The sequence below is a fragment of the Solea senegalensis genome, linkage group LG8 (genome assembly GCF_019176455.1).
Source record: "Solea senegalensis isolate Sse05_10M linkage group LG8, IFAPA_SoseM_1, whole genome shotgun sequence".
Classification (NCBI taxonomy): Eukaryota; Metazoa; Chordata; class Actinopteri; order Pleuronectiformes; family Soleidae; genus Solea; species Solea senegalensis.
This window is the reverse complement of record NC_058028.1, coordinates 2850536-2865234: the sequence shown is the minus strand read 5'-3', so window position 1 is coordinate 2865234 and position 14699 is coordinate 2850536. Positions and strand designations below refer to the sequence as shown.

Sequence of the window (14699 nt, the reverse complement as noted above, 5' to 3'; positions counted from 1 at the left end):
CGTGTGTGAAAACACATCTGCTAAATGTTTCCAGCGTTTTTGAGTCTTTTTCACTTTGATCTACAGCTGGACATTGTTGCCTTCGACGCCGCGCTCGTGACTCCTCAGTGACATCAGAGGAACTTCAGTCTCTGATCAGAACAAGTCACCGTGGAAAACACCGGTTCTGCTTCAGCGGGAGAACGCGCCAGAAGTCCACAAATGAGAAGGTGTCATGGGGGAGAGGGTTAAGGTGGATGCTCGAGGGCCTGAGACCTGCAGGTGGTCTTGTTCAGTGAGAACGGGTCAGCGGCTCGAGCCTCTGTCACAGCAGATAAAAGTGCGGAGCAGATTCAGGCGTTCATGTCGGTGAAAAGAGCAGCACAGACACAGAGATCAACCATCACACCAGCGAGTCGCTCTCCTGCTGCGACAAAGACCTCTTACCCAGCGGAAATAGATGCCAAGCCTCTCACAATCATCTCTCTCTCTGCAGCGGTGGCCGAACATTGAATAACAGCAGCAGCGGCGGCAGCAGCAGCAGCGCCGGCTCTAAATCTCTGAACAATAAAAACTGCGTCCAAGACGGAGGCAAACTGTCAAATCCGTTTCTTTTCAGCACTTAACATCAGACACGCTTCACTCGGCCAAAGTGAGAGCAAGAACACGATGACACTGGCAACAAGAAAACCTTCAGCCGACTCAAAGATAGCTATGTTTCCATGGCACTGTGGTTATGCAGGTCTATTTATAGCCTGGTGAAAAGCAAAGCACTCACTAAATTCTCCTCTTTGGAAACAGTGACCTTGATTGTTCTGCTGCTGCACGACTCAGAAACACCGCGTCAAGGTGAGCGTGTGGGAGTGTTTTCAAACACAAAGGCTTTTATTTTTAATTTCATTCTTCATCTGCACTCATTCACACAGCTCCACGAGTCTGTTCCCATCACGGTACAGTTTGGAACGGTAAAGACCTGGATCAGGGTTGCATCTCGACTGAGAGCAGTCGACGGCGTGTGGGCTGTGTGAAGTCACGTGATACCGGTGCGAAGACAACGAAGGAGGACGTCCAGCAGCTCTTTCTGTTTGTCTCAACAAGACAAAGTCAGACTGTGGACGCCGCAGCTCCACCCTGACCGTGCCATGTTACTCTGGTACTTCAAGAGAACGGCGCCAAATAATAGAACAGTTATTTCGGTTCCATTTTTAATTGAAACGCAAATAAATATGTAAATACTGAACCAAACTGAACCGTCCTTCTCGGTGGAAACGCCAAGCATTGAACCAACAACCTTCCGGTGAGTGGACGACCAAGTCTAACGCCCGACTCACACCGACGATTTGTGTGTGAGTGTAAACCAAAGCAGTGACTCATGTCTCACCCTCAGTTTGACGTGTGTCCTCCTCCTGAGCCACTTCTCTCGTGGGCTGGACGGAGAAAACGGAGCCGAGTCCAAACGATCCGCCTCCTGTGTCTTCACACAGTCGCAGCGCATGAGCTGTCCAAAAACACAGATGAATACATGAATAATATATATATATATATATATATATGAAAATATGTGTGAGAGCAGAAACATGAACACACACACACACACGACTGTATCTGCTTCAAGTGGTAAATAAATAGACAACAACAACAATAATAATAATAATAATAATAATAATAGAAACAATTCACAACCTGACGCCTAGGAATTAAATCTGCAGCCAGTTTATTTTTTTCTTCTAATTATAAAAGACAATTTAAATGTAAAACTGTGGCGAAGACGAACATGGACGCAGATGAAAGGTTTGAGGACGATTTCACAAACACTCCAAAGAAAATGACTGAACGTGTCCACGCATACGTACGTTTACTGACGCGCTCACAAGAGCTGCAGGATATCACAGAAACACCACTCACTACAAACTCACACCTATATATATATATATATATATATATATATATATATATATATATATATATATATATATATATATACATATATATATATATATATATATATATATATATATATATATATATATATATATACATATATATACACACACATATATATACACATATATATAGCTATATATATACACATCTATATATATATAGTTATATATAGATATATATGTACATACATATATTTAGGTGTGTATATGTATATACACATATATACATATATGTGTATATACATATCTATCTATATATATATACACACACACACATATACACATACATATATACATATATGTGTATATATATCTATCTCTCTATATGTATACATATATGTGTGTATACATATATACACACACATATAGACATATATAAATATACATATGTGTATAAATATCTATCTATCTATATATGTATATATATACACACATATATACACACACATATAGACATATATATACATGTATATGTGTATAAATATCTATCTATCCATCTATATATGTATATATATACACACACACATATATATATATACACACATATATACACACTCTAAATGCATTATTTTCATTTGTGACCATGTGATTTAAAGAACATCTCAATGTCACCTTTAAAGCTCCTGTGAACTACGAACATTTCAGGTTGAGGTTACTTTACTACTGTAAAAACTATAAATGCACTAAAATGAAAATAGGATTTGAAAGAATATTAAGGTCACAGCTGATTCAAAAATGTATTCTACTGCATTCTGTTGACATTGGAACGTCCTGAGTTCACCGCGTTCCAGCTGAGGTTGGAAACGCAATCATAACCTTGTCAATTTTTGTGCTTTTTATTTTTGTATTATAAAAAAACTTGACCTTTTCCTCCACAACAACTCAAAATAAATCACCATGGCTGGATGATGTCATAGTTATCAGTGGTTAGAGTTTAACAAGAGTTAATAAATGAATCAAAGAAACTACCGTTAAAAGTATTTATATTTCATTTCTGTCCATAAACCCTGATGATAAAGTAAGATTTGTGTTGAAATGACAGAAGAGCTCCAGTATTTTGTCAGTGGATCAGAAGTCTCTGTGGATGCTTCCTCAACAACAACAACAGCCTGTTGGCTTCTATCTTCCTCCTCCTCCTCCTCCTCCTCGTCTCTCTCTCTGTTTCTCTCTGAGCGTTGAATGTGTGGCACAGAAGAATGGAAGAGTTAAATGCAGAGGTTGAACTGAGCAGCACAGAGGTGAAGAATGATGGTGTTTGCGCCGCTGATAATGAGCAACAATGACATTCTGCAGGAAAAACACCAACAAACCAACAATTCCTCCTCCTCCTCCTCCTTTCCTTCTCCTCCTCCTCCGTGTGATTCATGTTTTTATTCACTGAGAGAGAGAGAAGCTGCATCTTCAGTGTTCAACTTAAAAATGGGCTGATTGTTTGTGTGTTCAATGCATAATTTAAAGTTTGCATAATAGTAGACATATGTAAATGAACTGTGTGTTACAGGTTTTCACACACACACACACACACACCTGCATTAAACCATCCGTTTTATACTACAAATAACATTAATATTAGTAATAAAAAATAATTTGGTTTGTTTAGCTGTTCCAACTGTTCAAATATTATACTTCCTTATATCCAGTATAGCTGTGATGTTAGCCTTTAACTCTTTAAACACTTTATGGTCATATTTTATTGCAATATTTTCCTCATATATAGCTGTTTTATAATCTCATATCTTCTAATGTTTATATTAAGATTTGTTCACAATCTTACAATAATATCTCAGTTTTGGGATCAATAACGTAAATCTACATATGCTAGCTTGCTTACTAGCGTCTATCCACCTAAGCTAGCTGCTCATGTTTTCCTCTTATTTAAATGATTTTAATGTTGTTATTGTTGTGGTTTTAAGTCTTGTTCTTAGTGTGATCAGTAAAGACTGTACGACTCATTCTATTCTTATTTATCTATCGATAAAACATCTTTATTTCACATTTTTATGTTTGACGTTATGAACATTTGGTCGCACTCCTGTTAACTAGCGCTAGCATTAGCCTCAGACGATAAGTCACTCATTGTATTTTAGTAAAAACTTTTCTCTGTGTTTGAACCCTAGAAAACAAACTTTACACAGTTATCAGCTCTTTATAAAAGACACAAAAACTACTGTAATAAATCAGAGTGAATCTCAACGGTTCCGAAATGTAAATTCCCATTATTTATGCACTAAATATTGATTTAACTTGTAGTTTTCTTTTTTTATTTGCTGCTCGCGCAGTGAAAACTGTGAGGTCGTTTACCTGCCGCAGAACAAAGGCTGCAACGTCAGTGGATTCCCAGTAGGAGGCGTGAAAGAGGTGAGGAAGAGCCACAGTGGGGAACGTAGTGAGTACGTCGGGACAGTAGAGGGCGTAGTCCAGCCTTTTAGAACCCCACCAGCTGCTGGAGACTGGAACACACGACACACACAAAAATTTACGGCCGTCAAACTGTAAAATCTAAACTGACGATTTGCTGTTTTTAAACATGTGACACCAACAGACCACGCCCCCCACTCTCTCCCTGAGTGAACACCAGGAAGAATCATTTCAGAACATTTCTCATGTTTCTCTAAGAATTTTTGTTTTTTAGTACTTGTTCTTTTTCCTCATTTTAAGGCAAATTACAGTCAAATTTTACGACTTCCAGGCAAACAAAGTTGCTCACCCCACAAGAAAATATAAATAAATGTAAGAATATTTGGCACTGACTGGCTGCTACTTGTATGTGTGTGCATTTATTAAGTTAAGCCTAATAAAGTTTAAAAATAAAATTTTTTTACATTAAATTTAATTTAATTAAATTCTCAAGTCTTAAACTCTTAAATTGGCTGTTGATTTACAAGTTAATTTTAAGTATTTTAGGAAGGAACGTTTACATTGGCAGATCCTTTTTCTAAAAACAAGACAATTTTAAATGTATTTAAGAATATTTACGGTTTTTTTTGGGTTCACTAATCACAGATTGGTGTGTGCAAGGAAAAATTACTTAAAGTCAACATTTCTTACATTGATTTCTTTGATTCTGGTCTGTTTGTTCTAGTTTTAAGGCAAATTTCAGTCTTAAATTGGCTGCATATTTACATATTTAAGAATTTCTTTTCTAAAACAAGAACATTTAAATTAATTTAAGAATATACAGTGTGTCAGATTTAGGTGAAAATATTACCATTTGGCAGAAATTGAGTAAAAAAACGATCATATTTATTTATTTTGAGTTATTAATAACCTGAATGTATATTTTTTTGTATTCATTAGCAAAGAATGAGCCTTTATATTTACATCAGGAGCGAGTCTTCACAATAGAGGCGGCCATTTTGTTGAACCACCATTTATTTTAAATGAACAAACTAAAGACGTCTTTGAGTTTTAAAAGCAAGTTTTTAAGTGAAGGATAATTAAGTGAAAGATAATTGAATAACTGGGACGTTAATGTCCGTCCTCCCACTCACTGTTAGCGATGGTGTTTCCCAGCTGACCCACGGAGCAAATGGACGTCCCACTCTCCACGCTGGTCACACTGGCTCTGCGACCTCCCTCTCCACCTCCCTCTCCTCCTCCTCCTCCTCCGTCAGTGCTGCTCCCTGACGACTGCTGTGAACCTCCTTGAGTTTGCTCACCTTCCAAAAACACACTTGCATGGCTTTGGATGTTCTCCACTATAAAGAGAGGAGGAGGAGGAGGAGGAGGAGGAGGAGGGAGAGAAAAGACAAGGGCAAACAGGGACAGAAGAAAGAGGAAAGAAATTCTTTGTTCACACAACAATTGACTGAACTCAAGTGGTGAAATCAATGCCGTTGTTTTGTCTAATACGATAACCTCCTGCCGTGAATCGACCTGTTTTATGTTTTATTGATTAAAGTGCACACAGAGGAGCTAAGTAACTGTACATTAACAGAGGATCACTTCGTTCTTTGTGAGGCTCAATGCGATAGAGTTCGGCCGTGGAAGTCTCGAGGAGAATAAAGCGCTGGACGTGACCAGTTTGTTTACTCCGCCATGTTGGCAGGAAATACAAACAAGTTTCCTGTCGGACAGGATTTTGTCACATGTTCTTCTTATTACTGCGACTCCTTGTGATATCTCGAAAAGTTTAAAAAACTATGGACTGGTGATCTCTCCAGGTGGTGACCCCGCCTTTCACGACCCTCATGTGGAGGATGAAGCGGTAGAAGATGGATGGTAGAACACTTTACTCAGGATTCTGCCACCTTCAGATCAACTTTCCCTCGTTCTGCTCCAGAGAAACTCAGATTTAAGATTTTTAAGGGAAAACTTAACTTACAACAATCAACTAAAATAAAAAGTAAAATAAGGGAACACATGGTTCTTATCATACGCTGTTTTTCTCTGTTGAGTGTCTTTATCGCTATCAAGATTAGCTTTGGTCAGGAGGACATTCATTCATTCATTCATTCATTGGACACATGTAAAGAGTGAATTTTAAGTTAGGAAATTCTCAGAGTGTAGTTTAAATGCTGCCGTTTATGTTTGTCTCAAGACGTAAACGCCGTCACTTCCTGTCAAAATGGCGTTGACATCAGATACCAGAGCGCTATAGATTATGTTGATTCTTTTCTCCCGCTCTTCTTCTCTTCTCCCGTTTGTTTGGTGATAAAGAAAAACGACCCTTTTCCCCCCGGAGAGAGACCAGCTTCCATCAGACTTCATGGAACGCGGTGAATTCCCTGAGACGCAGGAGCTCACATCGATAACACGTTCAAAGCTCAACCCCATCATCACCACCTGTGTCACTGATTATCCTGTTAGCTCTGTTGCTACGGATCTGCTCTGACTGTGAGCTTTGGCTTCCCTCGTGACCTTTGAACCTTTGAACAGCTACAAAATCTAGGTCTTTTAAAAAGAGGCTTATCTTTGATGTTATAAAATACTTTGCTAAAATCCAGCACTAAACAGGTTGGTAGTTTTGGTTTCTACTCACATTCTTTTGTTAATATTTAATATTATTAAAGGTTTTCAGCTGAAATATTTCATTCATATGTTGCATTTGCACTGCACATGCTGGTTAGTTTGAAGCCAATCAAGCACGTCAAGTGATTAACATCATTTCCAGGACAATTATCATTAATAGTTGGGGGTAAAAGCTTGTTTCCTTCATCAGGAAACTTCCAGACTTCTCCAAATCAAATGTAAGACTTTCAAGAACCTTTAAAAAACACTTGAAAATGAATTTTCAATTTAATGAAATTTAAAGCCAAATGCAATCCTGTAACAGTTTAAGGCAGTAATTCATGGCAGATAATTGTGAAAATGTGATTATGCAAAAACGAGGCTTTGACCGTTTTCCACTGATGTGAATAAACTACACAGAAACACATCTTTGTGTTTTTTTACTTACGTTAAACGTTTAACTCACAGCCAACAAAAGAGGAAGAAAGAGAAATTCACTGCAGCACAAACAAACAAACAAACTTCACTCTGATTCTCTGACACTAACGAACAACAGGTGAGCTCCTGAAGTGGATCATTCCACTGCAGGAACGGGTCGTACCACTCCTCATGGGGGAGTAAACTCACAATATCCATTGTATTTTTAAGTCTAGTTTAATATTTATTGTTTTAATTTTATTGTGAAGCACTTTGTGATTTTAAATCTGTGAAAGCTGCTGTATAAATAAATGTTACTTAGTTACTAGTTAACCTTTTGAACAAGTTGTGATTTATTTACAAATTTATTGGAAATGATGTGTTTACCAATTTAAAATCAGCTTTTTACAGATATGACTGTTAATGAGTCACCAATTGAATTTACAGCTCATTTGAGCCTGAAGATAATTCTTGATTTGTCCAACAATGGAGGGGATTAACTGTGTCACAGCAGCACAGACCATAATAAACATGCATTTACACATCTGTCAATGTAAAATACAGAAGATATCGACTATTAGGATAAAAAAAAATACTTCACAACAGAAGTCTAGAGTTTTATAGTGGAGTAAAAGCATATGTAAAAAAAATCAGATTTGAATCTCATTTTAAACCACTTTGAATCAGGTAAACAAAATGTATTTTAATGGATGTTTTTTTCTGTGCGTATGTTTGAAAAACAACCTGGAGGAAGCCTGTAAATGTGTTTATTTAAGTGTGATTAAATGCTCTTTTATCTCATGTCATTTCCTCTCACCTGTCTGCAGGTAATAGTGCGTGTTAATCCACGGGGATGTGTTTGTATGGGATGGATTCACAGTAAACACATGCAGAGTTTAGTAAAAGCTGCAGCGTCTGTGGAGACACCACATTCTCCCCTCACGGCTTCATCTGACACCAATTTCTGTGTTGACATGACATCAAAAACAAACATGACTGTGTGTGTGTGTGTGTGTGTGTGTGTGTGAGTCACGTTGATCACCCAGGATTGTGGGTTTTCTTCACAAAGCAGCGCGTTATTGTCAGGTTAACCTCGTCTTCTCCTGCTTCCTCTGCTGGAATGGTTATAAATAAAGCATCAGATGCAGACACATGGCGCGGCGGTTCTGTCTGTGAAGGATCGGTGTCAGCCGCGGAATACAGATTAACAGACGTGAGGGAGAATCCAGCGCGGTTAATAAATTCCCCCGCCATTAAGACAAAGATCAATCAGGGTTCTGAATGGTGGGGATGATGAGGACGATAGAATCTGACCTTTACTGCGGACGTGTCGCTGTTTCCAGACTCAACATTAAATTCGCTCACACACACACACACACACACGCTGAGCTTTCTAATAAATCGCAGCAAAGAAGACGCTTTTGTAACACAAGAAGTCTCAGAGCACAGACCTAAACACCTGGATCCACTTTATCTGTTTTATTATATAAATATGACAAAAATCACACTGACTGCACCATGTTACACTTAATCTGACGTCAAATCTGTAATCTGGATCTAATCCTTCATACACATACCAAATTTCATTCAATTTATATTGACGTATTTGTACTTATGTCCAGGCTCTGTATAAAGTACTTTAAAGTGACACTTAAAGAGTAAAGTACCTTAAAGTGATACTTGAGTAAAAGTGTGTGAGCAGAAAATGACTTTGGTCGAAGTTGAAGTCACTTTTTTATAAAATGACTGAAGTAAAAGTCTTAAAGTTTATGACATTTACTTTACTTAAGTATCAACTTAAGTCATTTTCTAATATAAAATACCAACTCTTCTTCTTCTTCTTCTGATTTTATTTGGGAGTAAAACGTGACAAAGAGAGTTAGAGGAAATGCAGTGGAGTAAAAGTTAAACTAGAAATATAAATAACAAAGTAAAGTACAGATACGTGAGTGTTGTACTGAAGTACAGTAACAAAGTGTTTGTACTTTGTCCAGACAAATAATGAGCCAACTTTGGTTGGTTTACAGTGTCTCAGACTTTTTATTTCTTCTCTCATCATCCTCCTCTTCCTCACATATACTTCACTGGTAGAGTGACATTAGAGAGACAGAGACAGTCACTCTAATTATTATTATTATTACCATTTGTTTAATTTTCTACTCACTCTGGTTTATTTACAGTAGAACAGCGTTTCTGATTTTCCACTCGAGGAAGCTTGTGCACCACAGTTTGAGAACCATGGTGCTATATATGAAGACTTTCATTACAGGTAACAGTTGCTGTGTTGTTACTTAGTGCTTGATAATAAAGAGTCTTGAGTCACGACACAAACAGAAGCAAACAGAGCCGCTCTCTACACTGCAGTGATTACAGTGAATGTACCTGCTGTGCTGTGAGGTTATTTAAGAAACTCTGTCACACACACACACACACACACACACACACACGCAGACACACACACACACACACACGCACACACGCAGACAAACCATCTGTTTTCATTAGTGAGGCCAGGCCTGCACCTCTGAGAGGAGCTTTATTCTGCTTCAGTCTCTGGAACATGAGCATGAATCTCTCTCTGTCTCAGCACAGAGAGAGAGACAGTGAGTGAGTGATGCATACATTTCACAGATGTGCAGGAACAGAGGCACAAAGAAGTGGCTACATTGTATCAAAGATGAACACAGAGAGATGAAACAGGTTGATGAACGCTCACAGCTGAGCAGGAAAATCCAAACATCTCTTTCCCATCGAAATTAAACCTGGAATTTACAGAAAGGTGATTAACTCAGTCAGTCTGTTGGTGGATATGGAGCTCATTATTTGGCAGTCAATCCATTTGGTTAAGTTTAGAACAGCTCACTATTTTGCAGGTAGTGTCTTGGTAGATGTACAGAACAGCTCATTATTTTGCAAGAAGTCTCTTGGTGGATGTCTAGAACAGCTCATAATTTGTTGGTGGATATCAAGAACAGCTCATTATATGGCAGTCAATGTCTTGGTGCATGTATGGACCAGTTCATTATTTGGCAGTCTGTTTGGTTAAATTTAGAATAGCTCACTATTTTGCAGACAGTCTTTGGGTAGACATATGAAATAGCTTACTATTTGGCAGTCAGCCTGTTGGTGGATGTATAAAATAGCTCATTATTTGGCAGTCAATCACTTGATGGATATGGAGAACTGCTCATTGCATGGATCTCAATGTGTTGGTGAAGAAATGGGGCAGCTCATTATTTGGCAAGCAGTCTGTTGATGGACGTTTAGAACAGCTCCTTTTTTAAAAGAGTTTCTCTGTAGATGTTTCGAATAGCTCATTATTTGGCAAGCAGCCTGTTGGTGGATGTATAAAATGGCTCATTATTTGTCTGTCAATCACTTGATGGATATGGAGAACTGCTCATTGCGTGGCGCTCAATGTGTTGGTGAAGATATGGGACAGCTCACTATTTGGCAAGCAGTGTGTTGATGGATGTTTAGAACAGCTCGCTTTTTAAAAGAGTTTCTTGGTAGATGTTTCGAATAGCTCATTATTTGGCAAGCAGTCTGTTGGTGGATGTATTAAATAGCTCATTATTTGGTATGCATTGGTGGATGTGTGGAACAGCTCATTATTTGGCAGTCAGTTCGTTGGTGGATATAAAACAGCTCATTATTTGGCAGGCATTGGTGGCTGTGTCTTTCTTGTGTAGAATAGCTCATCAGTTAATTAATGACTTATTGTCAGATTTATTGTGTTAGTGAAAATAAAAGCATGATTGTGAGAGAGAAACAGCTGATGACAGAGTTAAGAAAGAAGGACACACAGACATTTTCACTGTGGCCTTGAAACGTCTTTGAGAAGAGTGTGAATGTGTGCAGTCACATGCACCAGCAGCATATTAACCAATAATGTCACGGTGAGTAAAATAATAATAATAAAAATCACACCATTATCTTCACACGATCAATACTGATAAAAGTGATATAAGAGGCTCTGTCCTCGCTGATCATATTTCCCTCTGGACTGCAGCTGAAAATCAATAGGAGCAGAGCTCTCGGTGTGTTTATTAGCCACATTCATCATAATAAAAGCTGCACTCTCTGTTGGGAGCAAATGTCACCGACGTAAACCCACAGGAGTCTGATTTGATTGGCTCTTGTTGCCTTCATAACAACTAATTACCATATTACAGAGCAGGAAGTGGCTGATGTGTGGCGCCCCCTGTGTCCTCGGCGTGTTTGTGTGTGTTCGTCTCGTCTCAGAATCTGATAGCACAGAGTCAGTGGATCAGGGTCACAGATCCCTCATTAAAACCTGGTGTAGCCGTGTGTGTGTCTGTGGTGACACAGTTCATCACTTCATCACCTTTATCAGCTCCACTTTCTCGCTCTGTGACAGGCTGAACATGATTACATTAATAAATCACAGCCTGGACACAGATATGAACACGGAGATGTTTACAGTCAAATATGAGTCTTATTAATCAGCTGATTTATTCAACATGTTAAGAAGCAGTTTCTGTATAAAGTACTTAAGTGATACTTAAAGAGTAAAAGTATCTTAAAGTGATACTTAAAGAATAAAAGTATCTTAAAGTGATACTTAAAGAGTAAAAGTATCTTAAAATGACACTTAAAAAGTAAAAGTACATGTGTGAGCAGTAAATGACTATTTTATAAAATAATTGAAGTAAAAGTATTAAGTTTAAGACTTTTACTTTACTTATGTATCAACTTAAGTCATTTTCTGGTATAAAATGTACTTAAGTTTAAGTTAAGTTAAAGTATTAAAAAAGGGAGGAGTTAGGATTGAGTAACAGTGAGTCATTGGTAGGGCCAGTTGTCTTTCAAATTTGGAAGGTTGTGGGTTCAATTCCCGGCTATGCTCGTCTACGTGTGTCTTTGAGCAAAGACACTTAAGCCCATGATGCAGCGTGTGAATTTACTCAAGTATCACGTTATTAAGGTACTTTACACACAGACTGCTGCTCGGCTCTGACCTGAAAAGGATTCATTGTCAGCTTTAAAATGCAAATTCCTGGAGGTTATTAATAATAAGAGAACACAATGAGAGCAAAGAGACAGAGCGGCCGATGAAATATTCACGAGATTGATTTCAGCTGTCTTACCGATGAGCAGTGAGCGTCCGTCGCCCAGCGGGTAGCGCTGGTAGCGAGGAACGGCGAACGGCGGCAGCTTGTGGAAGCGCGGCTGCAGCAGAGGCTCCAGTCTGGAGGCGGACGGATCCGACGGGTAGAAGAGGTTAAAAACCTGAGCGCAGGCCGGGTGGAGGTGATTCACTGACGGTCACGGAAAGAAGACAGAATTTTACCGTGAGAGATTCAGCCAAATAAAACTTTCTATCACTGGAAACTGAGCCGTGTGAATAATAATGAAAAGAGTCGAGTCTTTTTTAACTTTGGAACAGGAAACACAACAATCATCAGAGAGTGTGGAGGCGAAAAGGACTTTATACTCATTTGAATGTGCTTTTTTTTTTTTACAGAAAATCAGTAAAAATATAATAAAAAAACTAAAAAAATACCAGATAACTTTATCTGGTAACTTTTATAGCATAATTCATGCAGATTGAAGTATTTATTGTCTGACAAACTTAGAACAAGAACTATGTAAAACATTGGAGGAGAAAATTTACTAGTGTACTAAATATAAATTTAATGGTGTCGTCATCAAAACACCACCCCACTAAACTATAACTATACTGTTATGTACGTGTTGCATGATTACATTTTTTTAACATACTATTCTTTTCTATTCTCCATTCTGTTATCATCTGCATACTTTTGACCCTCTCTTAGCAACTTCCTGCCTACAGTTTTTGACGGCGCAATGTGATGTGATCTTTCATGTGTAGGTCATCACCCGACTATGTTTCCATTAAATTTTGGTGAGAATCTACTCACAGGTGACGTCACAAAAACTGATCAAATTTCAAGAAATCCCTACTTTTTGTATAATGGGGAAATACTGTCAAATAAAATAAAAATTTCTCTTGTCAAAATGTCAGATTTTAACAACATTTGGATTGTGAATACAGAATCAGACTCTCCACCACCAGACCAAGTTTCGTGTGTATGTGTGTGTGTGTGTGGTTCTCACCGTGGACAGCCGGGAGAACGGTGCGTCTCATGGCCAGCACGAGTCCGAGCGGACATCCCAGCAGGAAACAGTCGGACACCTCGAAATCAAACCGCCCCGGGTTCAGCAGCAGACAGGTGGCGCTGGTGCTGCTGCTGCCGCCGCCGCGCAGCTCTGTGTTCTCTTTCATTAAACTGCAGAGTCACACAAACACAAAAAAACATAATATCTAACATTAGTTTCCCTGTAGATGGAGAATCAGATGAAACTGTCATGTCACGTGAGGACGGCAGGTTTTAGTAAAATTTGGTCGCACAAAGCATTTAATGAGATGACATTTATGATACAGACAAGAAAAACTGAGTTTCTTTAAACGTTGAAAGTGAAAATGTCTTCACCTTACATATAAAACATAAAACTGAGTCCACCTTTAAACTGCTGTTCAACATCAAACCTGATCATTAACCCTTTTACACCCGAGCCTCAAATGTTCGTCTATTTTGCTCAATTTAACTAGAAAATGTCCCGTTTCCACAATAACTTTAAATATCTGGTAGTCATTTACATTTTACTGCATGTTAAAATAGTGTAAAATCCATTTAAAATGAAGAAAAACTGAAAGTTTTATTGAGAAAAATCACTGTAGTTGTACATGTTGTTAAATTTGAACAGCACAAAACATATTTAAAATAACATTTGTTTGAGTTTCAATGTCTCAATGTCCAAGAACAGGCATTTTTTCCAACTCTCTCCTCAGAATTATTTAGATAACACAAACCGTAAAATAAAAGTACAATATTTTCTAATATTTTCTTCATAATGATGAGATTTCCTTGGGTAACACAGTCTGACAACAACACTGTTTACCAACAACAATTATCATTTTTGCTCTTTGTGTGTGTGTGTGTGTGTGTAATAACACAAACACTCTCAGCACCTTAAGTCCAAAAAAGTCCAATTACATCTAAACATTAGTAATGCTTTACTTTCATTAAATGATGTTTTAAACCAGCGTTCGTCCATGTGGTCATGGTCAGGGAGTTTTCTCTCTCTCCTGTTTCAAGTGCTCGCTCATTGTGTTCTGTTCTCTGTAATAATGGTAAGGTCGTGACCTTTACCGTGTAAAGTGCCTTATGAATTAGGGATAATATATAAATACAATTGAATAGAATTGAATTGAAATACATTTTCAGCCATCGTCAGTCCACTGAAAAACAGCACTAACTGGGAAACTGGGTCAGTTTGAAGAGGAATCATTAAAAATATAAATCTGAATACAAGTATAAAAGTGAGGAATGCATGATTTATTTTTCCATGATGAGAGAAATT

General features: G+C 38.0%; 1 protein-coding gene across 1 annotated transcript in view; it reads right to left on the bottom strand.

Moving 5' to 3' along the window:
- The window catches only part of pitpnm3 (PITPNM family member 3), a 36324-nt gene that overhangs the window by 13647 nt on the left and 7978 nt on the right, over positions 1-14699 (bottom strand). Inside the window, 5 exon segments of the mRNA XM_044032272.1 lie at positions 1361-1477; positions 4224-4372; positions 5414-5620; positions 12401-12571; positions 13392-13564. Of these exon segments, the coding sequence (XP_043888207.1) occupies positions 1361-1477; positions 4224-4372; positions 5414-5620; positions 12401-12571; positions 13392-13564 (817 nt within the window).